Genomic DNA, 25,509 nt, shown 5'->3' on the forward strand with positions numbered 1-25,509 from the left:
AAACTACTTACATGAGTGTTAAATGCTTGTAGTTGGAAAGCTCTTTTGGAACAAGGGTAAATTGATTTCCATCCAAATAACTAAAATAGAAAAATAAAACATAGAGCATTATGTTTTTCACTAAAACAGTAGCATCTCCATCCACTAATCTTAGAATACAACAGTAAAGTTAACAAAGGAATACATACTATCTCTATTTTGTAAGAAACTTTGCTTACAAATTTTGGGTTTTAGAGACACAACTGAGGCCCTGTAGCCTAAGATCCAAATGCTATTGTACCAGATATTAAAATCATGAAGTAACGGTAATAACAACCCTTACATAGTGCTTTCTGTTATTTTGTAAAGACTCTTCAAAATGAGGTCTTTATTGTCTCCACACACATCTACAGGTGAAAAGTAAATGTGATTTCTGCAAGTCACCTTAAGTGAGGATTTTGAGCTATCGTAAATAGAAAAAGACCCTGACATTGCAGAGGTAGTCCTTTACAGTAAAACCATCAAGGGCTGGTCCCAGCTCTAACAGCAAATTCATTTGTCATGCCTCCAGTTAAGGTCACCTTCCTTAATTTCTCCCTGTATATTTCATGATATACATGACATATAGGCATGACATACTACAAGCCTGTTCCTATGGAGTATGTTACGGACTAAAGACAGTAATCAATTACCCTTCACTAAGCTAGATAATTTTTTTTTCCTCTTTGTAGGTTTACAGCCCCTGTATTGCTTGCTCTTCTTCCATGCTCATAATTCTCAATAACAGACTTGGCCATCCTTAGATTTAACAGGTACAAAGCCATCAAACTGTATCAGCACTTGAGTAACAGGCAAAGGAAGGCAAGAAGACTTGCCTAAAAGTCTTCCAGTGTGCAGCCGTCATTACAAAGTGCAAGTGGAGGGGCTCTTCATGTAACCAGGGCAAGAAATTTAGAGACAGTAAGTGCTGAATTTACGCAATTCTCAGAAATGGAGCAGACAGTGGCAGGAAGATTAAAGGTCTTTAGTTTCTCAACTGGGGCAAATGACTTGCTGATGGTGGTATTACTTGTGTCTACTGCAACCCAAATAAAAACTACATCCTCATTATTCCTATACAAAGAAGATATTTTAGCTATCCAAATAGTTGAAACACAGTTAAGAGCGGCCTCTGATAGAGACATTCTTAGATTAATTTGAGATTAATATCTTTAAGTATGCTGCAGCACTTTTGGAAATCTTTGTGTTGACTAAATGGATGGGCTGAAATACAGTTAAACTTAATGAAATAACTATCTACATCTAATCAAAAAGCTTTTGCCTTTTTTTTTTTTTTTTTTTTTCTTTTTTCCCTTGGACCATGCTTTCTTTAGGGCTGTTTGCCAAATCCAAAATATGTGTCTGAACAAGTTTTATGCTTACATTATGTTAATGGCATTACATAAATGGTGGTGAATGGAGCATGGCCTGATATACTTAATTATTTAAAAATAAACCAACAACATTTAAAATTTTTGAAGGAGTAAGTATTCTGAGAAAATTCTTTTATCAACAGATAAATTAGGATATATTGCTTTAGCTTCATTAGAACTGAAGTACTACAAGTACCTACTTGGCAAATAAAAAATCCTCCTTGTTCAAATGAAGCAACTATTAAGATATTTTATAAAACACATGAAGAGTACATCTTGGAAGGGTTATGCATGCTAATGAATAAGAAGAATCAATCAGTATGCAACTGCTAACAGGAACCACCTCCATTATCCTTTTGAAAAATATGCTAAATTGCATGCTTAGACACTAATTAAAGCATACAAAATTGTACACAAATGAGTTTTCAGTCACAGTCAGGGTTCCACATGCAATTCCAAAACTATCTCTCTTTAGCTGCTGAATTTTACATTGCATTGATGCCCTTACATTGTCAAATTGTATTTATTAGGCCAGACTATATTTAATTAAGTCATCTTCTATTAGAAAAAAAGAGATGAGACCAAAACTTAATGAAGTAAGTTACAGGTTTGTATAGCTGTGTGCTAATTTGAGTTCTTAATTTCTCTTCATTAATGACTAAAGCCTTTTGGATGCTGTTAAGCACCAAACTAGTGGCGAACATTTCAGAACGTTCTATATAATACCAAATTGTAAACCAATAAAACTGTTTTAGTGACTTAAAGTACACAGATATGATGTCTTTTAAAAAAGTACTAATTAATCAGTCCTTAGGAAAATTAGAAATTTTATATTAAATACTTGCCATGTGCAGCACAAACCCGACCTTTTTTTCTTGTCAGTAATTTCTATTTCTTTCAATCTTGCAACCTATCTGATTAAGACTCAAAACACATGAATAACCCAATTTTTAGATTTATATTTTCCCCTTCATAATGCATAAAAATTCACTCATCTAGTCTTACAAGTAGCTTATTCAGTTATCATCTTCAAACAATACATCAGATAGCACACTTTTTTTTGTTTCAATGTTACTGTTCATCTGCATATTCAAACTGTACCTTTTCATAAAATGCAATCTTAACCAGTTTTCTCATACGAAAATGTTTCAAGAGATCAATAAAATATCCCAGATTGTATAAGACTGACTATGGGAAAAGTAAGACTTTCTATTAAAGTCAGTCTTTTGAAATATCACAAACTCATGTTTATTATGAAGATATGCACACACATTAATAGATCGATTTCTTTTTGCTTTTTCATGGAATTGAACTTCTTCATTCCTTCCTAAACAGTGACCATAGATTAATGAGATTCACTACTGCTGATAATTTAACCCATTGTAACATGATATCCACATGATATATGATGGTTCAGTGTCGGAGATATAAATTCTGAGAGTGATTACAATTTTATACACATACATTTTTAAAGCTTTTCAGTAACAGATGCTTCTTAGATTGTTTTCGGTCTTACAGAGCATTGCTAATTCAAACTTAATGACAAATTTCTCAGGATACTGTGCAAGTCTTTACAGCTATAAAGTGGTATATCGATAAATTTCAACTGATCTACTGAATCCAATTAATTTTCTTCTCCGCTCATTCTTGAACCTGACAACGTAAATCTGACACTAATTTTCATAAAAGGGAAAAAAAGCATGCCACTTACAGTTCAGTTACATCTTTTGGGATGCCTTTAGGCAAAGCTTTTAGGCCTTTGTTGCTGCAGCGAACTACTGTGTCTAGACAAGTACATTCTGCAGGACAGCGGGCCAGTGGAGAGCAGCTATTGTCATCATTTCCTGGTTAATAAAAACAAACAGATGCTAAGTTTGTTATACAAATGTCACTTCAGTATTAGCAATAATATCCCACCCGGAATTCTTGTAAGCAAGCATAATATTTCTACGTTATAATATCTCTAGGTAGGGAAAACATTAAGTCATCTCTGTAAACTATCGCTCCAAGGATTTACATTTCAAGTGATTTTTTTTTTAGTACAATGCTGTTTTACTAGGTAAAATTGCTATTATATGGAAAAAAGCTCATTAAAGAAAAAAAAACCAAAAGATAATAAACTAAAATATATGTTGATTTTCAAAACTAAAGAATTATTAAAAAATAAACATAATCTCTTTAAAGAAAAGTTACAGCCTTGAAAATGGATAAACTAATAATGCAATACATGGAAGAATTTCTGAGAGAGATGCAAGATAGCTTTTTTTTTTTAATTAAGCATTGAGGAAGTCACAAACTAAGGAAAATAGCATGTTATTTGATCAAGTAACCTGAAAGAGTGCTTGATTCAAGCATCAGCATTTGAAAATATTCTCATCTGAACTACAACATCTAATCAATTTATTTGATTTTTATATTAGCTCTAAATTATGATTTACAGTACTGAACATGGACAAGAAAAACTTTTGAAAGCACATATACAGTAGTTGTGTGCTTGCTAATCATCCAAAAATGGGTGGAAGATTTTTAAACTGATGTAGAAACAAAGCATGAAGCACAGTTTGGGATCTATGGGAATCACACAGCTATACAAATGAAAGATGAAATTATAAGTTCAAATATTAATTTCCTTACCATCATCACATGTAAAATCTTGAATTGCCACGTCTTGGATGGGGATCTCTTTGAGGAAGTAGGGTTTTTGGCAGCGAGGGTTCCCTGTCACAATGCGTTTCTTCCTTAGCCAGTCTCCAAGCCATGCAAGATGGCAGTTGCAGTTGAAGGGATTGGCCAAGAGGTTTCTGAGAACCACAGGGAAGTTTAATACGGATGACACCATTTTTCCATCCTAAGTATTCTATTTCCATTTCAAAAAGCTAAGCCTAAATACCGTTCTGCAAACAATACTATGTACAAACCGTAGGTGAAAGCTATAATTTAGACTTTGTGTGGTGAATCTTGATATAACTCGTTTAGAAATAATTTAAAACTGTCAAAGACCTGACTTGTTGTCAAGCCACTCTGTACTGATAATGCAATAATTTCATATAGAGATGAAGGCTGATTACTTTACAATATTAGCTTTAACCTGACAACAGCTATGCCATTAATTTGTCATCTCAAGATTTCCATCTTTTATTTGCTCCAGAGAATAAGTTTCCTATCTGAAGTGACAGCTAAGTTGATTACATGCCAGTTATAAAAATGAATTTACTTCTAGAAGTCTCAGTACTTTTGGCATCTCCTTACTTCAGCACAAACCTATCGACAATTCCATTATTTATAAACATGTCACCCTTAATATGCACAAATGAGTCACTTGGTGCAAAGTGTCACTTTTTATGTAAAAAGGGGATTAAGTACCTTCTTGAATGATGCTACTTATAAAAAGCATTTCTTCAGTAAAGTGAGTGGCAGCTTCTCTCACTGCTTTCCCTTCCCATAAATTATACCACATTTAGACAAAAAAAGTGATGCTTCTTTTTATAGAAAATGAGACTGAAACTTCATTATGAAACATATATAAATTAAGATACTCAGTAGGCCGAGGAAATTTAAGATAACAATTGGATGGCACAGGGCAGAAAGACAGACAACATGGTGATTCAACCAGCTGCAATCGTGTGATGCCTATCCAAAATGCAGCTTTCTACCCTGGCTCAGATCAGTGGGCTTCTGTCAGGGGGGTGAGCAGGATGTTTTTTCTGCCTTCACAGGCACTTCTTGAAACCAAGATAACATTGCATCAAAAGGCAACAAGAAAATATACTCCTCATGCATCTAAGATGGTCCAGAAAAAAACTTTCTCAAAAATCCCTCTATGAACTTTTTTTTCCTTTAACTTTACCACATGCTGTGAAATTATACAGTAAACCATTAACAGAAATGTCCCATTAGACATTAGAGGTTTAAATTTGGGTAAGTTAAAAGACGAATGTGACTTACAATGTAGAGAGTGAGTGCAGTGTATCGAAGGAGCCAGGTGCCACGGTGGTGATCTGGTTGTCATACAGCGAGAGCAGGCGGACTGAGCTCAGGCCTGTGAAGCTGTCATTTCCCACACAGCTCACACGGTTGCTCCTCAGCATCCTGAGAAAGGAAGGATCAGCATTTCTTAGCTTAGCCCAACCAGGGGCCAGAGCTAAAGTGGTGGCCTGAGCAAGGGCCAAGAGGTATGACTCCAATGGGACTGCTGCGGGTGGAGGAACCACAAGTGCAGTGAGTGCCCCCTGTGCCGCCTGTCACCTCATTGAAGGGACCAAGTGCAATGTGTGTGGAGGGGACTGGAAAACAGAAAGATGGGTGGGTAGGTTTCACCGAGGGGTGTTTCCCCTAAGCATTTATGTTTTGTTTGTTGTTTTTTTTTTTTTTTCTTTTAATACCAGAATCAGTAATTATGAGTTTGTTAATTGATAATAAATCAAATTGATTGAAATTCCCTCAATCAGAGATACACAGTAGCCCCCTCTTCATGTTTCCAAGACTAATGACTTAATGACTCCAGAACTGCTGTTTACATGGAGCAGAAAGCTGTACCAGCTAACCTCCTTCTGAGGCCCCTTTGACCTTAATTTTCTTAAGACAGATTTGAGAAACCAATTCTACTACATTCCCCAGTGTTTCAATTAAATAAAATCAGGCTACTCTGACTCCTCCTCAGCATGACGCTAAGATTTAGCAAAAATTTCAGAATACTAAGCAAGAAACACCTACTCTAAAATCTCTCATATTTCTGTAAAACATACAAGCTTTGAAGTTTGCTGTTCTCCTGTCTGCCCATCAATAAATGAGTATTTTTTTCCCCATGCTCTTGTTGAAGAATAGCTGCTTCAAACTATTTCATCAGCTTTAAATGCAAAGTTAGAAATGATAGGCCTGATTTATCAAAAATACCTAGTGGCTATGGACAGCTGAAGCCCCAAAGACCATTTAACCTTGACTCTGCTCTGCTGATCAGAAGGACAGGCTCTCTGAAGAAGGCCAAGAAGCTGTAGATTGTATAAACACCTTTTTTTGAGTGGAAAGAGATAAACTGCCTTCATGGAAAAATTGAAATGAGCTCAAGCTATAGTGCTTTTACTCCTCCCTTCACTGTTGAAACGACATTAAAATTACTTAGGAGAGAATAATTTCCCACATTACAACATCCACCAGAATAATTTTTTCCTTTAGCAAAATTCCCAGTAATGGTTGAGATGAATTGAATCAGCCTCCATTACGTAAAATGTGTAATTCCCGTGAAAAATTCTGTTACTTTGAAGCAGATGATTGTTCCCGTTTCCGTTTCTGCAGTTGGATGTTTACCCATTCTCAACCACTTCATCACTTTAGAGGACTCATAATTTCTGTAGTCAAGTAACCACAACAAAAAAACTCAGCTACATCATATCTATAATTGATGAATTCATCTAATGTATGGTAACTTTCTGTAAAATAGGAACAAAAACTAAGATATGCTTGAATAATCCATAGCTAATCCTCCAAAATATTTTTTTTTTTTTTTAGGACAGAAAGAATATTACTTTAAAAAATACTTGGCAGAAAGGAAGAATAAAAACACCGAAATAATTACACTTACAGTGTTTTGAGACCTTCCAGTCCTTTGAACATTTTGTGTCGAACACTTTCCAAGCGGTTGCTAGTAAGCAATAGTTCATTCACACCAGAGGCTCCATCAAATGCTCCTTCTTCGATATCTGTAATCTTGTTATTGCTCAGGTTTCTATTACACATGAACAGAAACAAACACGTTTTCCTTTTCAAATACCCTAAAATTAACTGTTAAATGCTGCAGACTGCATAGATTTCAAGATACTAAGCTATTGTATAAAAGCAACAAATATTTTGTTCAACTTCAAACCAATAAAGGCAAAATTCAATGCCCTGCTAACTAAAGAAGTATAGATTTTTAAAGTAATCTTTGGAAGATGTTTTTAAATAATTGCAATTACCTAGTCTTATGCTGCCTCCACACAAGAACATCTTTTCATAACTTTGAATCTTGTCAGTGACTGTTTATTTTTTTTGATGTCTCCAGTCCTTGTAGCATTATTGGATGAATTAATAACAAAATGATACTGTATGAATATCAGCACAACTAACCACTCCAATTTCTTTATTTCATCTTGGTAGACACAAATATAAGAAAACAGCACAAACAGCAACATATGTAAATGAAATGTATGAATGTGAACAGTACATGAAACATTAATCATTTGTGACATTAGTTAAAAAGGAGGGTTTATAAGCAAGATAGTTCATTTATCTGCAATTTGCATGCAAAGCAGATCAAAATGTGAGAAAATGACATAAAATACTGCCAAAATATTTAGTGTTTATGGTTTTTAGTTGAAATACTGAAATTACATCCCAAATCGGTATCTGTACTATATACACAAAAGTACACATACTCATCAACACAGATTTTCTTAAAGATTTTTCATGTTATTCTTGCCTTCTTTCATTTTGTTTGTTTCATATAACTATTTACACATATTACAGAAGTACACACTAAAGACTGTTATAATACATCAGTGACTTTTAAAAAGCTCTTAAAAATGCTTTGAGAATGTAAACAGAAATTAATATAAAAACTTTTTATTTGATGGGATGAAAATCAAACATTCTTTGATACAACTTCTAGAACGGCATTTTAATTGTTCAAGTCATGAAAGACATTATTTAGTAGAACCAAAATTCATACACTTGCCAGAATGAACTGGTACCATTCTCTAAGACATAGAAAACAAGGAGCTGTGGCTTAATCTTGAGTGCTGACTACTCATATGTAGCCTAGGTGTAATTTGACATACACCTTGCCAGTGATGAAAAATAGAATCATGGAATCATTTAGGTTGGAAAGGACCTTTAAGATCATCAAATCCAACAATTAACCTAGCACTGACAAGTTTACCAATAAATCAAGTCCCTAAGCACTGCATCTACACATCTTTCAAACACCTCCAGGGATGGTGACTCCACCACTTCCCTGGGCAGCCTGTTCCAACGTTTGACCACTCTTTCAGTGAAGTAGTTCTTCCTAAGGTCCAATCTAAACCTCCCCTGGTGCAACTTGAGGCTGTTTCCTCTCGTCCTATTGCTTGTTACTTGGGAGAAGAGACTGACCCCTGCCTCACTACAACCTTCTCTCAGGTAGTTGTAGAAAGCAATAGGGTCTCCCCTCAGCCTCCTTTTCTCCAGACTAAACAACCCCAGTTCCTTCAGCCGCTCCTCATAACACCTGTTCTCCAGACCCTTCACCAGCTTCGTTGCACTTCTCTGGACACATTTCAGCACCTCCATGTCCTTCTTGTAGCAAGAGGCCCTGCACACAGTATTTGAGGTGTGGCCTCACCAGTGCCGAGTACAGGGGGATGATCTCTTCCCTACTCCTGCTGGCCACACTATTTCTGATACAGGCCAGGATGCTGTTGGCCTTCTTGGCCACCTGGGCACACCGCTGGCTCATGTTCAGCCAGCTGTTGACCAACACCTACAGGTCCTTTTCTGCCGGGCAGCTTTCCAGCCAAGTGTTTTCCCAAGCCTGTAGCGTTACATGGAGTAGTCGTGACTGAAGTGCAGGACCTGGCACTCAGTCTTGTCGAATGTCATACAACTGGCCTTGGCCCATCAATTCAGCCTGTCCAGATCCCTCTGTAGAGCCTTCCTACCCTCAAGCAGATCAACAATCCTGCCCAACTTGGTATCGTCTGCAACCTTACTGAGGGTGCACTCAATCCCCTCACCCAGATCACTGATGAAGATACTAAACAGAACTGGCCCCAATACTGAGCCCTGGGGAACACCACTTGTGACTGGCCACCAACTGGATTGAACTTCATTCACCACAACACTTTGGGCCCAGCCATCCAGCCAGTTTTTTAGCCAGCAAAGCTTATGCCTGGTCCAAGCCATGAGCAGCCAGTTCCAGGAGACTGCTGGGGAAATGGTGTCAAAGGCTTTACTGAAGTCTAGGTAGACAACATCCACAATCATTGCTTTCATATAGTTTCACAGTGGAGCTGCTCAGTTTCCTGTAAGGTGCTGCACAAGACTGAAAGCACGAAACTCATTATTTGTCATCTTAGCTGGCTTATCCATGTCAAGCCCTTAGTTTCCTAAAATCTTATTTGTTCCTGGTGTAACATGGATAGTACTTCACCCACTTCACAGGGATATTTTAAGGATTAATGTTGCATAGCTAATCAATGATGCAGTGCATACATGTGCTTTATTCTTGATGAACCATCAAATCAATTTAGAATTTAGGCCCCAATTTTTCAATGTCATCTGTGCAGAAAGACCTTTGCACCTATTCGAACCTCCAGAAGAAATATGAGCTCCACTAAAATACAGAATTCACTCATAATGGTGTCTCTGTAACATCACTACCTCACTGCTTTCCAGTCATGCTTAACCAGGCAGTGTATTATTCTCTGAATTGAAGAATGTTGTAACAACTGGTAACTATATTAGAAACTTACGGAGTAGTATTATTTAAAATGTTAACTTTTTATTAACATTTTCTCAATTTTGTCCCTCCCCAATTATCCAGATTTCAAAGCTCTTGGATGGTCCAGTAAACAGCTCACTGAGACTGATTAATATTCTTCCTTTTCTGTCAGCTTCATTGGGGGCCCAACTTAAATGCCTATATGGAAACACACATAGCATGGGAAACAAACAAGAGGAGTTAGAGATGTGCACACACATGCAGGGCTATGATCTTATTGGCATCACAGAGATGTGCTGGGATGGCTTCTACGACTGGAGCATTGGAATGGAAGGATACAAGCTCTTTGGGAAGGACAGGCAGGGGAGATGAGGACGGAGGTCTGCCTGGGGATGGATGAAGAGCCGACCAAGAGCTTATGGGTCAGGATTAAAGGGAGGGAAGGGAGAGGTGACATTATAGTAGGGGTCTGCCACAGGCCACCCAACCAGGAAGACTGAGTGGATGAGGCCCCCTATAGACAGACAGGGGCAGCCTCACCTTCACAAGCCTTGGCCCTCATGGGCAACTTCAACAACCCTGATATCTGTCGGAGGGACAACACAGCAGGGCACAAGCAACCCAGGAATGTGTTGTTGATAACTTCCTTCTCCAAGTGGTAGAGCAGCTAACAAGGAGAGGTGCTATGCTGGATCTTGTTCCCACCAACAAGGAGAGGCTGGTGGAGAACGTGAAGCTCAAGGGCAGCCTTGGCTGCAGTGACCATGAGCTACCCAGCCTACGGAGAAGGCTGAAGTACTCAAAAATTTTTTCCTCAGTCTTCACTGGCAAGTGCTCTAGCCACACCACCCAAGTCACAGAAGGCAAAGGCAGGGACTGGCAGAATGTAGGAGAGGATCAGGTCTGAGACCATCTGAGGAACCTGAAGGTGCACAAGTCCATGGGACCTGATGTAATGTATCCACGGGTCCTGAGGGAACTAGTGGATGAAATTGCTAAGCTGCTATCCATCTTATTTGAGAAGTTGTGACAGTCTGGCGAAGTTCCCGCTGACTGGAAAAGGGGAAACATAACCCCCATATTTAAAAAGGTGTAAAAAGGCAGACCGAGGGAACTACAGGCCAGTCAGCCTCACCTCTATGCCTGACAAGATCATGGAGCAGATCCTCCTGAAGGCTCTGTTATGGCACACGGAAAATAAGGAGGTGATAGGTGACAGCTAACATGGCTTCACTAAGGGCAAATCATGCCTGACAAATTTGGTGGCATTCTACAATGGGGTTACAGCAATGATGGGGTTACAGCAATGGTGGATAAGGGAAAAGCAAACGATTTCATCTATCCGGACTCGTGTAAGGCATTCGACACTGTCCTGCGCAACATCCTTGTCTCTAAGCTGGCGAGACATGGATTTGATGGATGGATCACTCAGTGGATCAGGAATTGGCTGGACAGTCGCACTCAAAGAGTCACGGTCAACAGCTCGATGTCCAAGTGGAGACTAGGGATGAGTGGTGTTTCTCAGGGGTCGGTACTGGGACTGGTGCTATTTAACATCTTTGGTGGTAAAACGGACAGTAGGATTGAGTGCACTCTCAGCAAGTTTGCCAATGACACCGAGCTGTGTGGTGTGGTCGACACACTAGAGGGAAGGGAGGCCACCCAGAGGGACCTTGACAGGTTGGAGAAGTGGACCCGTGCAAACCTCATGAAGTTCAACAAGGCCAAGTGCAAGGTCCTGCACCTGGGTCAGGGCAACCCCAAGCACAACTACAGGCTGTGCAATGAGTGGATCGAGAGAAGCCCTGCAAAAAAGGAGCTGGGGGTGCTGGTGGATGAAAAACTGAGTATGAGCCAGCAACGTGCGCTCACAGCCCAGAAAGCAAATGGCATCCTGGGCTGCACCAAAAGAAATGTGGCCAGCAGGTTGAGGAAGATGATTCTGCCCCTCTGCTACACTCTTGTGAGACCCTCACCTGCAGTACTGCATCCAGATCTTGGGGCCCCCAGCATAAGAAAGACATAAACCTGCTTCAGCAGGCCCAGAGGAGGGCCATGAAGATGATCAGGGGGCTGGAGCACCTCCCCTGTGAGGACAGGCTGAGAGAGTTGGGCTTGTTCAGCCTGGAGAAGAGAAGGCTTATAGCGGCCTTCCAGTACCTAAAGGGGGCCTACAGGAAAGGTGGAGAGGGACTCTTGATCAGGGAGTGTAGTGATAGGACAAGGGTAATGGTTTCAAGCTGAAAGATGGTAGGTTTAGTTTCGATTTTAGGAAGAAATTCTTTTCTGTGAGGGTGGTGAGACACTGGAACAGGTTGCCCAGAGAAGATGTGGCTGCTCCCTCCCAGTGTTCAAGGCCAGGTTGTATGAGGCTTTGAGCAACCTGGTCTAGTGGAAGGTGTCCCTGCCCACGGTAGGGTGTTGGAACTTTAAGGTCCCTTCCAATCTAAACCATTCTATGATTCTATGATTCTTTCGTCTTGAACACCTCCTTAACTAAAAAGCAGCAAACTAGCTTTAGATGACATGAAATGTTTACCAAACTACCTTTACAGCCTTAAAGCATATAATTACTGACAGTATATTCCATTTTCCCCGTTTTTCTTAAATATGAAGAAATGTTATATATGTGTGTGTGTGCGTGCATGCACATGCATGTGTAAGTATGTCACATCATTTTATTTATTTCAAAAGTAATCTGTATCTGTAAAAAGTGCTACTCTGAGATCCCTGAGGAATGATGAAAACCGGGTATCTACTGTATCTACAGAACACTGCTATGACAGACATTCCTACATTTTTTTAAGTACCTCAGCCCAATCAGTGGCAAGGTGTACTCAAGCAGACAGGTCAAAAGCAAAGTTGATTTTTTTTTTTTCTTTTAATCTTTGTCTAATAACTAAAAAAATCAGTAGTAAACTTTTAACTAATTTTGATCATGACAGCTGCTAGCAAGAATCTGGATAAGGCTAACAATAGCATCAGTAATACTATTGCTCCCCTTGAGTATTTGTTCACTGTTAATGTAGACTGATCTTTTACAAACGGTAGTAACAACTACAAAGCAGTGCATCATTTTCATTAATCTCATCTATTTTTACTTGCATTTTTCTTCACTTACTACTTATGTTTGGATATAATCCTGAAAAGATTGAGCACAGAGTCACTAAGTCTAACTAAATGAGCTACCCTGAAATATGTCTTTCACATAAATGAAAGAAAAGCTTTTAATAGATTTATTTTTGGTAACAACTTCAACTGCTAAGATTATAAACTCTTCTTAGAATATGAATTGTGAACATGGACTTACATGGATGAGCTATCAAACAATTATTTTCTCAGTCATTTAATTTTGATATTCCCCGCATCTAATTACAGTTTAATGAAGCACAGAATCAAAGGCATGTCTTGAATGTGCTGAAAGAGGCAAAATTGCCTGGTTAGGGAGTAGTACAGGAAGTTGCAAAAGACTACTGGAACCCTTCTTGAGCAGCTTATACTGTGAGCTTCCCACGTAACACACCAAGCTGGCTGGACACTGCAGTGAAGGTGCTGGAGCTATACACCACGAGAAGTTGTTGCTGGCAGTGCCTAGTCCCACAGAGAAGAGCTTCCAAGTCTGACCTACCTCAGTGATGAATTTAAACCCATTCTTGATTTTTGATTAGAATATACTGAATCTTTTCTAGATGAGAACTAAGAAAGGTGGAGAAAGACAGCAAGGAGCTAATGTGCTGTCTGAATAGACAAGGTCACTGAAATTGCACTTACATTTTACGCAGCTGAGGAAGTTTCTTAAAGATTCCAGTAGCTTCCAGGACTGAAAATTCATTGTTATTTAGTCGCCTAGAAGAAATGACATCAATTTCAGAAAAAAATGTGAAGGCATTGGTACAGAATGATCCACACTAAGTGAACTTTTCAGACTGGTTTAACTGAATAGCTCATGTTTAAGTGGTAGCTGAAGAACAGTTCCATATATATACTGACATTTCCAATTCTGATAATTCCTGTGAATGAACATTCTTATTAGTTAAACTTAGGCACTACATAAAACACACAGAATCAAAACCAGATCACATAATATCATATAACTAAAACTGCAGAGCAATACAAGAAGATGGTTTTAATCTTTGTTTTTTTTAAGTGAAGGAAAACAAAGATGTAACTAAGGAAGGATTCCATGGCAACTTATAAATAAAAATCTTTTAAGAAGTACATATAAACCACTGAAGATTAGTTTACTGTTCTTTAAAGGATATCAGGTGGGGTCTGCCAGACATCTGGAGGTGCTCACAGAACACTATTTACAAGAATGAAATAATTACTTTATGCTCAATGCTTCTTTTGAATAGGGACTGAAACACACTGAGTAGGTCTTCCCAAGAATTTAAAACCACTTCTCTGACCACGGTTTACCTTCAGATCACTACACTTAACACACATATATTGCATAAGGAAGCATTAAATGCTGTTTTGTAACACTACAAGAAGGTATACAATGAGCAACAAATAACAGCTGGACACTGATCTTTCCTGCCCTGGTATCAAGTCTTCCAGCATAGCACACCTTTAGCAGCTCCTAGGTTAGGGGACCATCTATATTTCAATAAGTATCTGCATTGACTCAGTATTCCCTATTTCTTCTCTTGAAAAGAAAGTGGAAATTATGACTCTTAGATTCTTTACATGTTTTAATGGACTCATCTAGTTAAGGGAAAAAGCCAGTTCAGCTTTTATTTAGAGATCTTAAATAGGAAGGAAAAGAGAAGACTGACAAGATCACTGTGAAATGAAATTCAGCATAATTATAAACCCAGAATGCTTTTCAGAATTGCCTTATTACAAGACAAGATTAAAAAAACCCCTAGAAAATAAAAGCAAGCTGCTCATTCATCCTTCCTTCCTGTTCATTCTCAGTGATAGCCAGAAGGGAAATTAAGGTTGTAAATCTGAACGAATGGCTGTACAATAATTTCAGCATGGAACCAAAATGAGAGAAGACAGGAAGAATTTTTTGGATATACATGGAACATCTGTATACCACACTGAAGTATAAGGAACATGAATTTCAAAACATGTTAACACCTCTGAAAATCAGCCGAATGTCTTAATATGATTTTAGTAGGACCATATAAAATGAATTTTTGCATAGTGTCAATTAACAAAGTTACTTCATCATTTTAAATGCCTTTTTTCTCCTGTCCATCAACAACAAAAGCACCAAGCATTCTATAAATGCTGACATTTTCTAACACTTTAAGTGCTATATCATCTAGTAGAATGAATTGTTTGTGAAAACATTTCTCGATTTGAATAATACTTCCTTGCTGTTCTCTACTACAAATATTTCTAACCCCATTGAAAAACGCAAACAATTTGATCCTTTCCTCTTTGCAACATTCTTTTACATATAAAAAATAATTATTTTGTCTCTCTCTCAAGTTTCTTTTGCACAAATGCATTAAATCTTTGCAGTTTTTCTGCCGAAGTCTTATTTACTAGATGATTCTTGCTCTCCTTGAATTTTTTTCCAAGTGAGCCATATTGATCTTGAAAAGTGAAGTCCTTGACACAGTATTCCAGCTGATATTTTACTATTGTTATGTACAGTAAAACAATTATTTCATATGACTTACATACTACACTCCTGTACGTACATCCCGCAATGAAATTTGTACCAGTGTCCAATGGCATTCCTTTGTCTTTGATATGTATGATAACACCACCATAGCGTTTTATCTTGAACTACTTGCTGGTTATTCCTCAATCTGGTATTTGTGGTGCTAATCAGTCCTATCTACTGTCATATGTAGAATTTGAATTTTTATTTTATTTAAACTAGTCTTAGTCTACTACCAATATTACAGAGCAATTTAAAGAATTTTCCATGTGTTTTGAAGATCTTCAGTGTTTGAGAATTTTCCCCATACTTCTCTATAACAGACAAGAAGCATTTGGTGAATCGCTGTTCTGTGTTCGGTTAAAATTGTAGCACAAATCATATCTTCTCTTCAACTTTGTGTATATAGTGATACCACAAAGCATGGATCATCACTGAGGGTATGATCCCACAAACAAAGGGACATCAAGAGTTACAAATTACGGGTTTGTGGTCAGAGGAATGACCACACGGATCACACAGCATTTCTATGTCTGGAGATTGCTGGCTTTGTATCTGGAAATCTTAAATACTTGTGCAAGAAGTTTTCATTCTATTATCACCGTAAGTGATACCACACACAGAGGAATCAAAAGTATTACAGATGACTAGAAAATTAACAGATGTGGTGGTATGTTCCTTCTGGATCTTAGCATAATTATTTTTTCAGCCCAGTGCTCTTTACTGGTAAAGACAATGGTATTTGTTACCTGTCCATCACTGGATCATGAAAATTAAAAATACTTGTATCTGGTTTATCCAAAAAAAGTACTGAAATGTCATTCCCAAACCAAAGAAGTAAACAAAGAAGCATTTGATGATGATGACTAAATATTCTGTTTCTCTGATTTATTTGACGCTTTTTCCTGTTTTATTAAGATATTTGGTGTTTTGGTACAATAGCTGAACCTTCCTGAAAGGCTAAGTACAGAAGTGATACTCATACTTTCAAAAACTATCTTGTTCAGATCTGGTATTATATCATATATCCAATAGCTATGGTAAAATCATTACAAAAATGGAACATACAAGACTGAAATTGTTTTTATTTAGCATTCCTCCTGGGGATTGTGGTTTGAGTGATTTATCAAATGTTTCCTGAATTTTCCTATATATATTAGAATGCTACCTGAAAAATATTTTATTTCTGGGGTGCATTTACAAGCTTGTACTTTATCTCAAATACTTCAATGGCAGATTAGACAGTTCTTTCACTGTTTTTCTGGAAGACTGTGAACAATCGACAAAACAGAAACAGAACAGTCCTTGGCTCATTTATAATTTTTTTCACCTTTTACAATTAAGCATCTGTCTTGAACTGTATTATTATTTTCAGATTTAAAAAAAAAAACAACGCTGAAGAAATAGGTTTTTTGATGTGATATTATTACTGCTGCAATCTGCACAATTGATACTCTTTTCATCACTTTTGATCTTCGTTTCCAAGCTGAGTCTTGGCTCCACACAACACCCTGCAGAAAATAATCTAACCTTCCTCATCACTGTTATAGAAGCATCATGTCATTTGACTCTAACAAGTACCTTTATTTCAAATTTGGTGGGTAAAATAAAGGAAAGGCTAACTAGCTGCTCTTCTCATATATGCCAGTAAATGTTGTGAACTGGAAATCTCAGAGTGGCCCTAGAACTAGACTGGGAAGTCCCAAGAGGAGCAACAAAGACAGTGCATCAAAGACCAGGAATAACAGGAGGAAACAAGAGAAAGAGCTGTAATTTTCTCATCGGTAAGGCAAATACCAGAATAATGTATATAGCTAGAACTGCATTTTTAGAGGAAGTAAAAAAATGCAGAAATAATTCCTCTGTCCTCTCTTGAATACTTGCAAGGCTGTTGAAATTTTTATTACATCAAAAGACTTGAAGAACAATCTGTACAGCTTATCAAGAAGAAGGATGAATAGTGACTTTGTTACAGTTTAAGACCATCCTAGTTGGATAAAGTGCTGAATAGAAAAGGTCTCTTTAACAGCAAAAAAATATGAAAGAAGCAGTGATGGAAACTGAGGAGAGACAGATTCCATCTGCAAGTAAAAGTTCCTATATTAAAAGATTTTGACAGAGGTGAAGGGAGATGGTTAACTTCTGTAACACTCTAAGGGAAACAGTGGATTTTTAATCCACTGATACCTTCAAACAAGACTGGATGTTTTCTAAAAGAAGTGCTGTAACCAAAAATGAATTATGTTTAGTCAAACACAATTTTTTTGTTGACTGAAACTTGAAAGTTCGGGATACACGGCAGATGAGGCTTGATGATTTAATTGTTTCTTCTGAATTTAATATGTATGAATAATAATTATAGAAAGAAAACACTTGACAGTTTATCTTCCACATGTAAATAAATGAATATGAAAACTAACAATTAAAATACTAAATTAAGTTTATTATTTCTTCAGAGCAGAGAGAATTAGACATGAATCCTGCTAAGAATCAAGACAATGCATGCTTGTCACTTCAACAATTCCATTTCTCATCTCTTGGTTCTGTAGCTATGATTTTTACAACCATTACTTTATGATCTCCTCCTACACTTTAACCTGTTACCCATTCCATCAGTTTTTATTCTTCAAGTAATTTTATCTCAAAACATTATAGGATAACATAAAATGTATTTCTCCACTGAAAACTATCTCCCTCTACCCAAGACTGTGTATAAATTTTTTGCTCTCTGGTACTACTTTATGAACAGTAAACCACCAGCATGAATGTGGCCAAAAGCTGAGCTTTGCTTTTCCCACATATGCCGCTTTTTCAATATAATTTGTCATTCTGGGCACAACTAGAATTGCCACTCAGATCTGTAATTAGAATATCACTAAGTTCAACTCCTCCCAGCTCAGACAAAAAATCTCAATCTCTATTTACACATATTTCAGTTTCAGATTCCTTTTCCTATCCAGGTATTCAAAATCTTTAATCATGGTCTTATTATTTCATACCTTCACTGCTGTACTGTTGCTTTGATGCTAGATGCAGACTGATTATCTTTTAAGAGACGTGCCACACTGTTGCTCATCTCACCCCTGTGAGTCAACACTTGATCACAGTACTCCTGTCTCCACATCTTTGTCCCTCCTTTACTACATCAAATAGAAGTCCCTCTCTCTTGTCCCTCAACATTCTGCTTGTTCTTTAAACTGAATGTCCTAGGAAAAAACGCTATTTCCTCCTGCCTTTGGTCTGCTGATGACGGCCACTTTCACCTCCTGCCTTTCAGCTGATCCTTCAAGCATCTCTGCATTCCCTTTCAGACTATGCTTTGCTCATGGGAAAACCTTGTAAAGCTATCTTAATTTTATTTTTTCAATCCCTCCTTGAAGGCCACTTCAGTTGTAATGCCTACAAATCATTCCCATATGGCACTTATTAAGCAAGTAATAATCTGTGATTTCTGTTCTGCTCATCTCTGTTCATTATGTTATTATCTCATCTTCTTAACCCAACTCTGTCTTGTTCGTCTGCTTTATCTTCCTTTGGTCTCCTGCTTGACACACATAATGCATGCTTTGCATAAGAGGAATCAGCTCTGTTTTATTAAACACCTAGGTAACCCTTTTTAAGGCAGAACTCTGGTTACTGGATATCCTGCTTGCTCTTGTAGTTAAAATAAAAAGCAAAATAAACCCCGCTATCTTTCAAAAACATCCAAGTGGTTATCTCCTGTACTGAGAACTAGAAACATAGAATAGTTACCTTATTTATTTATCATTAAGTTTTTAAGGCTACATGCCACTGAAATGACATAAATAATTTTTATTAATATCTAGTCCTGTAACCACCACAGAGGTTATATTTAAGTTTTGTTTTTCAAAAAGGTAAAGCTGTGGTTTTATATTTGAAAACTTTATTTAGTTTTTCCATAAGCAAGTAACGCTTTATTATAGCTTCGACTTACAACTCTGCTGTGTACTGGGGGATGTGATCAGGAATTTTGTTGAGTTTCTGATTGGAGCAGTCCACTGTGGTCCCTTCACAGCGACATTTCTCAGGGCAAGCCAAATCTGCAAAGCAGTCTCCACTTAATTTGGATCTGTAATCTTCAGTGCCTGTGGAAGAGTCAAGTCAAAATACAGATACTGAGTAAATAAAGTATAAGATTTGCTTCTTGTGAGAAGGTTGAAAAGATGTCTGCAATGCAGATAACGGGTGGGCAACTTGGGAAATGTATGATAAACTGTGATACTGAACAGACACAAGGGCTTCAAGAGAGGGTTAAATATAGGGGCTTAAGATATGTTGGAAAAAGAAACTATGACCAACTTCACATAACAGGATAACATTAACTTGAGCTTTTCACAGCTGTACTTCTGCTGATTATGTTGTCAGCCAATCTAGCCTTGTTTATAGCTAATCACACAAATGCCACTGATTCTTTTAGAATTTATTGTCTTTCTCTGTATCAAGAATAAATAGTCCTGAATGCTACCTTTTCTCTTTCTCTTGTTACAAATTTGTATTGTTGACTGGACTTCATTAACCTCTGTGATTTTTTTTTATAGTCCTGATACTCCACATCATCTCAAACACGTAAGATTGAAAGCCCTTTCAGCTTTAATTTTAAAAATGTGTGATCCTGATTTAAGCCTCAGCAGCTTGCCATGCTGTAGAAAGCTGCGTGACGTTCCATGGTGCTTGACAGAACCATGTTTTACTCATACCTCACAACCACATGGTTAGATCAAGCACAACAGAAAATCTCGCTACATTATCAAAACTGCATCCATTAGGCCAAGGATAAGAGCAAGGGAAAAGAGGAAGGAGTAGGTATAAGTTTCAGAAGCATTTGAAGTTTAATACTCGCTTACATGACATGGCATTCTTATTACTGAATGTCCAGTGCCACAGTAACAGTATTACTGTCACAAATTAAAAAAACCCAAACAAACAAACAAACAAAAAAAGAACAACATTGAAAGTTTCCTCCACCATTTCCCAGAGTCAGTCAAAGAAAATGTCCTAAACATATCAGGAGAAAACATCCAGTAAGGAACTGAGGGTGGGTGACAAAGAAAACAACAAGAAGCTGAAAGGACCTGTGGGTTCTTCTTGGACAAAGGTGAAAAGACTGAGACTAGTAGAAGGTGCATCAGGGCTGGGAGGTACATTGTGATTTAGCTCAGACACTGAACTTTACTTACAGCCAAAATGGTGAACTCCTGCAAAAGTAAAGATAGCCAAGAAGGAAAGAAAGACAGAGTAATCCTGATTAAGAATAAAACATGAACTAAGCTCTTACGCTCTCTACTCAACTTTAGTGTGATTAGATGATGTTGCTGAGGGGTACCATCTTCAGCAGAGAGAAAGAATAATTCATTTTAAGTGGCATTAAAAAATTAAGAAAAGATTTGAGTTAATTACAGATTTCATATAGGGTGATAATTCCTCCCATGCATTCTTCTTCACTATTTTGAATGTATTCTTTAAAAGCTGCTCCTTTGATCATACATACATGCTATGCCACTTAAAACCTTAATAAACCAAAGAAACATAGGAGAAACAGATTCCTCAGGGGAGGAAGAAAACCCAACCCAGTAGTCATCACACGTTATGTTATCTAGTGTTTGTAAATGTCTAAGTAACACATACGATACGACTACACGAAATAGTTCTATGAGCTAATAGACAAATGATATTTTTCAAATTAATGATTTAATATTCGTATAATCTTTAGTCTTCCAAATGACTATAATGAAATTCTGCTAAGACTTCCTAGTGTCTGCAGAGCAAGATCTTCCAATGACATGTTTAAAACAAATACAAAAAATATTTTAAGTTTTTAAAGAAAAGCTTACATTTTTACAGTACATACTGAAGTGTCAAGAGTTTTTAGTGCTTTTAAATACCCAATAAGCAAGGCTACAAAGACATTTTTTTCCCCTTGCATCCAGAGTAAATTGCTGTTAGCAGTTTAAAGTAAACAACTAAAATATTCAGGGACAAGGTCTTCAACAACTAAAATAATTTTATGCAGCATCTCCCTGATAACCTGACAGAAAGAGAAAGCACAGAAGCTGTATTTCAAGAAGCAAGTCTGTAGCACTTTTTGATTAATTTAATTCTTTTTTCTTATTTATTTTGAGGAATAGCAGTTTTTTTAAAGGGTACATAAACAAACCTAAACTGCATGTGTGGCCATATTATAAACAGGCTGTGAAGACATTTGCTGGCAAGAAAACACTTCTAACTTGGAGACAAAAGTTATGCTGGCAAGGTTGAGTAGAAGTCACTTTGTAGCAGGAATACAGCTGTTCTACTCATTAAGGAATTGAGTGGTACTACAGGTTTGAGAAATCAAATCCCCCTCTTTTATGCTGCTTTAAAACACATTTTCACGGCTGCCAATGCTGACAAATTGCTGCCTTATTTTGTATTTAATTTTGCCTTTTCTTCATATTCAAACCACTGTATTAGTATGAGGGCATGAGGAACTTCACCTGATTGCTGTAAATTTAAGTGATACATCACACAGCATTAGGAGCTGTTAAACATACCAGCTTAAAAGACAAAGTCTAAGACCACTGCAGAATGACAATACACCTGTAGTACTTGAAAGAATAAGTGCACTGGTGTCACAATCACTTATTGCAGGTATTTTTCTAGATATTAAACTATAGTAGAAAGCCCTGCTTGCAAATCACATAATGTAATTTATCAATAGAGTCATTATTCCCTTGCTTATTTTGCCAATCAATCATTTATAATCTGTCCGGGACATAATGCAAGTGCATTGTTTTTTTTTTTCCTAAGAAATCAGTGCACACAGCTGACAAGCAAGGTAAAATAGAGAAACAAGCATATTTCAAAGAGCTAGGGCCAACATCAGCAAATCTTTTGTGAAAATATCATAGCCTTATTGTATCTTAAAGCGGTGTGTAAATTGCTGTTTCACCCCAACTCTAAACTCGTATTTTATTTAATGGAAAGCATTTCTGATTCATTCTATGTGTGTGACCACAGAATGCCTTTAATGAAGAATATCAGCTTTCTTTTCCAAGCATTCCACTGTGATTTCGTAAACACAAGAAGGGTGAGCAAGCAGTAGCTAAAGCCAGTGTAGAGCACGAACGCAAGGCAAGAAAATGTTCATTTGCAAAACGTTTATTTTTTTTAAAGTTGTACTAGCTCTTTGATTGTAGTATGGTTTTCTGTGTTTAAAAGCAGCTCAGGAGCTGCATTTTAAAAACAGTAGTGGCAGAAAGGCAAAGTACAAGGTAAGTAAAGGTGTCAATTGAAATATGAACTAGCAGGTGCAACCTTCTAAGTAATTTAGGTAGAGGTATAATCTTGGTAGGTTTTGTGCAAATTTGTGAGACATAAAAAAGTAAACGGAGCTACATGCTGAGCTCTTATATTAAGAAAACAGAACTACTAGTAATCTACAAAGGAAAACTACGTTGAGCTACAGGTATTGACTAATGTTAATACACATGCATCAGTTTCCTAAAAGCTATAACAAACTTTACTCTTTGGGGGAAAGGGAGAGAGTATCTGCAGTTAGTCAATCTTACTGCAGCGCCAAACCTACCTGGAATGAAATACTGTTCTTTAGCTAAATAAAGAGAAAAAAAATAGAAGATGCACCTGAATGTCAGCAAGCAAAGAATGAGTTTTATTAGATTAAGTATGGACTACAGTTAACTACAGATAATTAAGTGAAAAAATGTGTATTCACAACGAGAGCTGATAAACAACAAAGTGTGAATAGTCATAAATGTATCCGGAACATGGGTAACAAACAGTTCTCATCTGGTATTTGCGCTTGAGACTGAATAAATTGTAGAATGTGAAGTGCACCTGGAACAGCTGGATACCATATGACAAAAGTTAGGATTTAGAGAAATGTAAGTAGGAAATGGAATAAGATTAGAAAAAAGAAAACAGTAAATTTCAGTATGAGGTAAGCTCCCTGTATAAAATGAGTATGTCATGTTTCCATATTTAGCTAGAAATTTTTAGATCTTTCACATACTCCAGAGCCTTGTGGAAATTTTACAAAATGATTTATGTTGGTGATAGTTGCAGTGAATAACTTTAGCATTTCATTCTGAAGTATTATATATTGCATTTCTTTTGTTAGATTTAATGCTACTCAGAAATAGTGCCAAATGTGTTAACTATAGTAATGTTCCGTGATCCAATAGTCTATGACTTCCATGATTTCCCCCACTTCAATCAAAGAACTAAAAAAATTCTGCAATGTTTAATAATTCCGTAGAGAGCCAGCTGCCTTCATTAGAACTTCTATAACCACTGTTTTTGCCAATAAAAGAAAAACAGCAGCTAAACTAAGAAAATTACCTGAGCAGCGGAATTTCTTGCTTTTGATCTGGCCGATCCTTTTGTTTGCCAGACGGCGGGGGCTGGTGCAACGGGCACCACTGGTCTCAATGGGGTTTGTATGAAGATAATCCGCCAGCCACTTCAGATGGCAGTCACAGATAAATGGGTTCTGAGCCAAATGCCTTTCATGAAGAAAAAAATTAAAATTTCACACATTATTTCCCTGTGGTCTCAGCAGTTCCCGATACTTTTAGTACTTGTAGAATATGGAGTCATACTACAGACAATCATGAATAAGAGCATACATACAAGGTCTGAATTGCACGTAGGGGTGAGAAGGTGCCTTTTGCAATGGTCTGAAGCTTGTTGTCATACAAAGAAAGAAGATTCAAGTTGTGCAGATCTTGAAAAGCATCAACGCGCAGGCAATTGATCTTGTTGGCATTCAATAATCTGTTTAATGGAAGACAATTATAAAATTCAAAGAATTCACTCAGTGTTGCTGCAGCTTCACCATTTTTGACAGGTAATTCTTTCTGTGTATTTGTAACCAGAACAAGAGAGGTAGCAACAAATATTAATTGACAGTGACTTAAGGCATTACAGTGAATTGAAATATCTTACTTAGGTGTTCTGAAATGATTCCTAAATATTTGCACCTTGGAGTTGAAATGTGTGGGTTTATTCAGCTAAAATCACATTTCTTGTACATGCTGGTAGAATATGTGTGTGTGGTATTTGTCTGTGCAAAGAAATAAGCTTAAAAAAAATCAAGTTTCTGCAAGGAAAACTAGTTCCTTTTGCCAAATAAATAAACAAACAAAAAGGAACTGAACACTGTGTTCATTAGCTGGAAGAGATGTGCAGTGGCACTTTTAATTATATGTTACTAATCAGCATGCTGCCGCATTAACAGAGTTGTAGTAAAAACTGGTGGCATGGAATATATCCAAATCTGTCTTGGATCCTTTTTCCTCTCCATCTTCAAAGGGAACCTCTTCTTCCCTGTACCTCCCAGACGTATAAAGTTAAAGCAAACAAGCCAATCCAAACCAACTCCTTCATGCTTTTGAACACAAAAGAAAAAAAAAAAAAAAAGTCATTCAACTAGATATTCAACCAAATAATTTTTTTTTTCCCATTTCCATCCAGAAATGGAATGGAATTGTGGATTTGAAAACCAATGCTCTGATAAAATGATTCACCACACAAGTAGAAATTTACTTAGACTGAAACGTATTGTCTATGAAAAGTATATCAAGCTATGGACATTTTTTTAATACAGAACAAGCAAAAGTTGAGAGATGTGTCTTTCTTTGTTTTTTTTTTTACAAAATCTGAAAGATGTTCTTTTATAACTAAAATCTCATTAAAGAAAACAGGAATGCATACCACCCCCCCCCCCCCATAGTAGCTTGTGACTGAAATGAATCAAAATGCAAACCTCTAGGTGGTGCTACAACTTGCATTTTCTTTGTGTTTACTTACTGTTTCGCCATCTTCAATGAGTTGTTAATAATACACATTTTGCTAATCGCTACACTATGAAGTTTGGACATTAAATACTTCTAATGAAGTAGGAAGAAGTTTTAAATTCTTGAAGAAGAAGCTTTAAATCAACAAGTCAGTTATTCTGGGACAATTTCTTCCAAAAACTCCCCCATTTTTTTATGGCCTATTTCACAAATGTCTTTTATACAGTA

The 25,509-nt window shown here is 37.1% G+C and overlaps 1 protein-coding gene across 6 annotated transcripts in view; it reads right to left on the reverse strand.

Moving 5' to 3' along the window:
* SLIT2 (slit guidance ligand 2) overlaps window positions 1–25,509 on the reverse strand; it is a 267,757-nt gene that overhangs the window by 47,220 nt on the left and 195,028 nt on the right. For 3 of the 6 annotated variants that reach the window (XM_086464305.1, XM_086464302.1, XM_086464303.1), the window contains exons 13-22: window positions 24,116–24,259; window positions 23,825–23,988; window positions 23,052–23,075; window positions 19,422–19,572; window positions 13,615–13,689; window positions 6,970–7,113; window positions 5,337–5,480; window positions 4,026–4,192; window positions 3,103–3,235; window positions 12–80 (exon numbers count right to left, since the gene is read on the reverse strand). In XM_086464305.1, the coding sequence (XP_086320431.1) occupies window positions 12–80; window positions 3,103–3,235; window positions 4,026–4,192; window positions 5,337–5,480; window positions 6,970–7,113; window positions 13,615–13,689; window positions 19,422–19,572; window positions 23,052–23,075; window positions 23,825–23,988; window positions 24,116–24,259 (1,215 nt within the window). Of the gene's footprint in view, window positions 1–11; window positions 81–3,102; window positions 3,236–4,025; window positions 4,193–5,336; window positions 5,481–6,969; window positions 7,114–13,614; window positions 13,690–19,421; window positions 19,573–20,664; window positions 20,683–23,051; window positions 23,076–23,824; window positions 23,989–24,115; window positions 24,260–25,509 lie in introns of all 6 variants that reach the window. The other 3 variants (XM_086464307.1, XM_086464306.1, XM_086464301.1) reach the window with 2 other exon arrangements.

Source organism: Leptosomus discolor, chromosome 4, assembly GCF_034619465.1.
Source record: "Leptosomus discolor isolate bLepDis1 chromosome 4, bLepDis1.hap2, whole genome shotgun sequence".
Classification (NCBI taxonomy): Eukaryota; Metazoa; Chordata; class Aves; order Leptosomiformes; family Leptosomidae; genus Leptosomus; species Leptosomus discolor.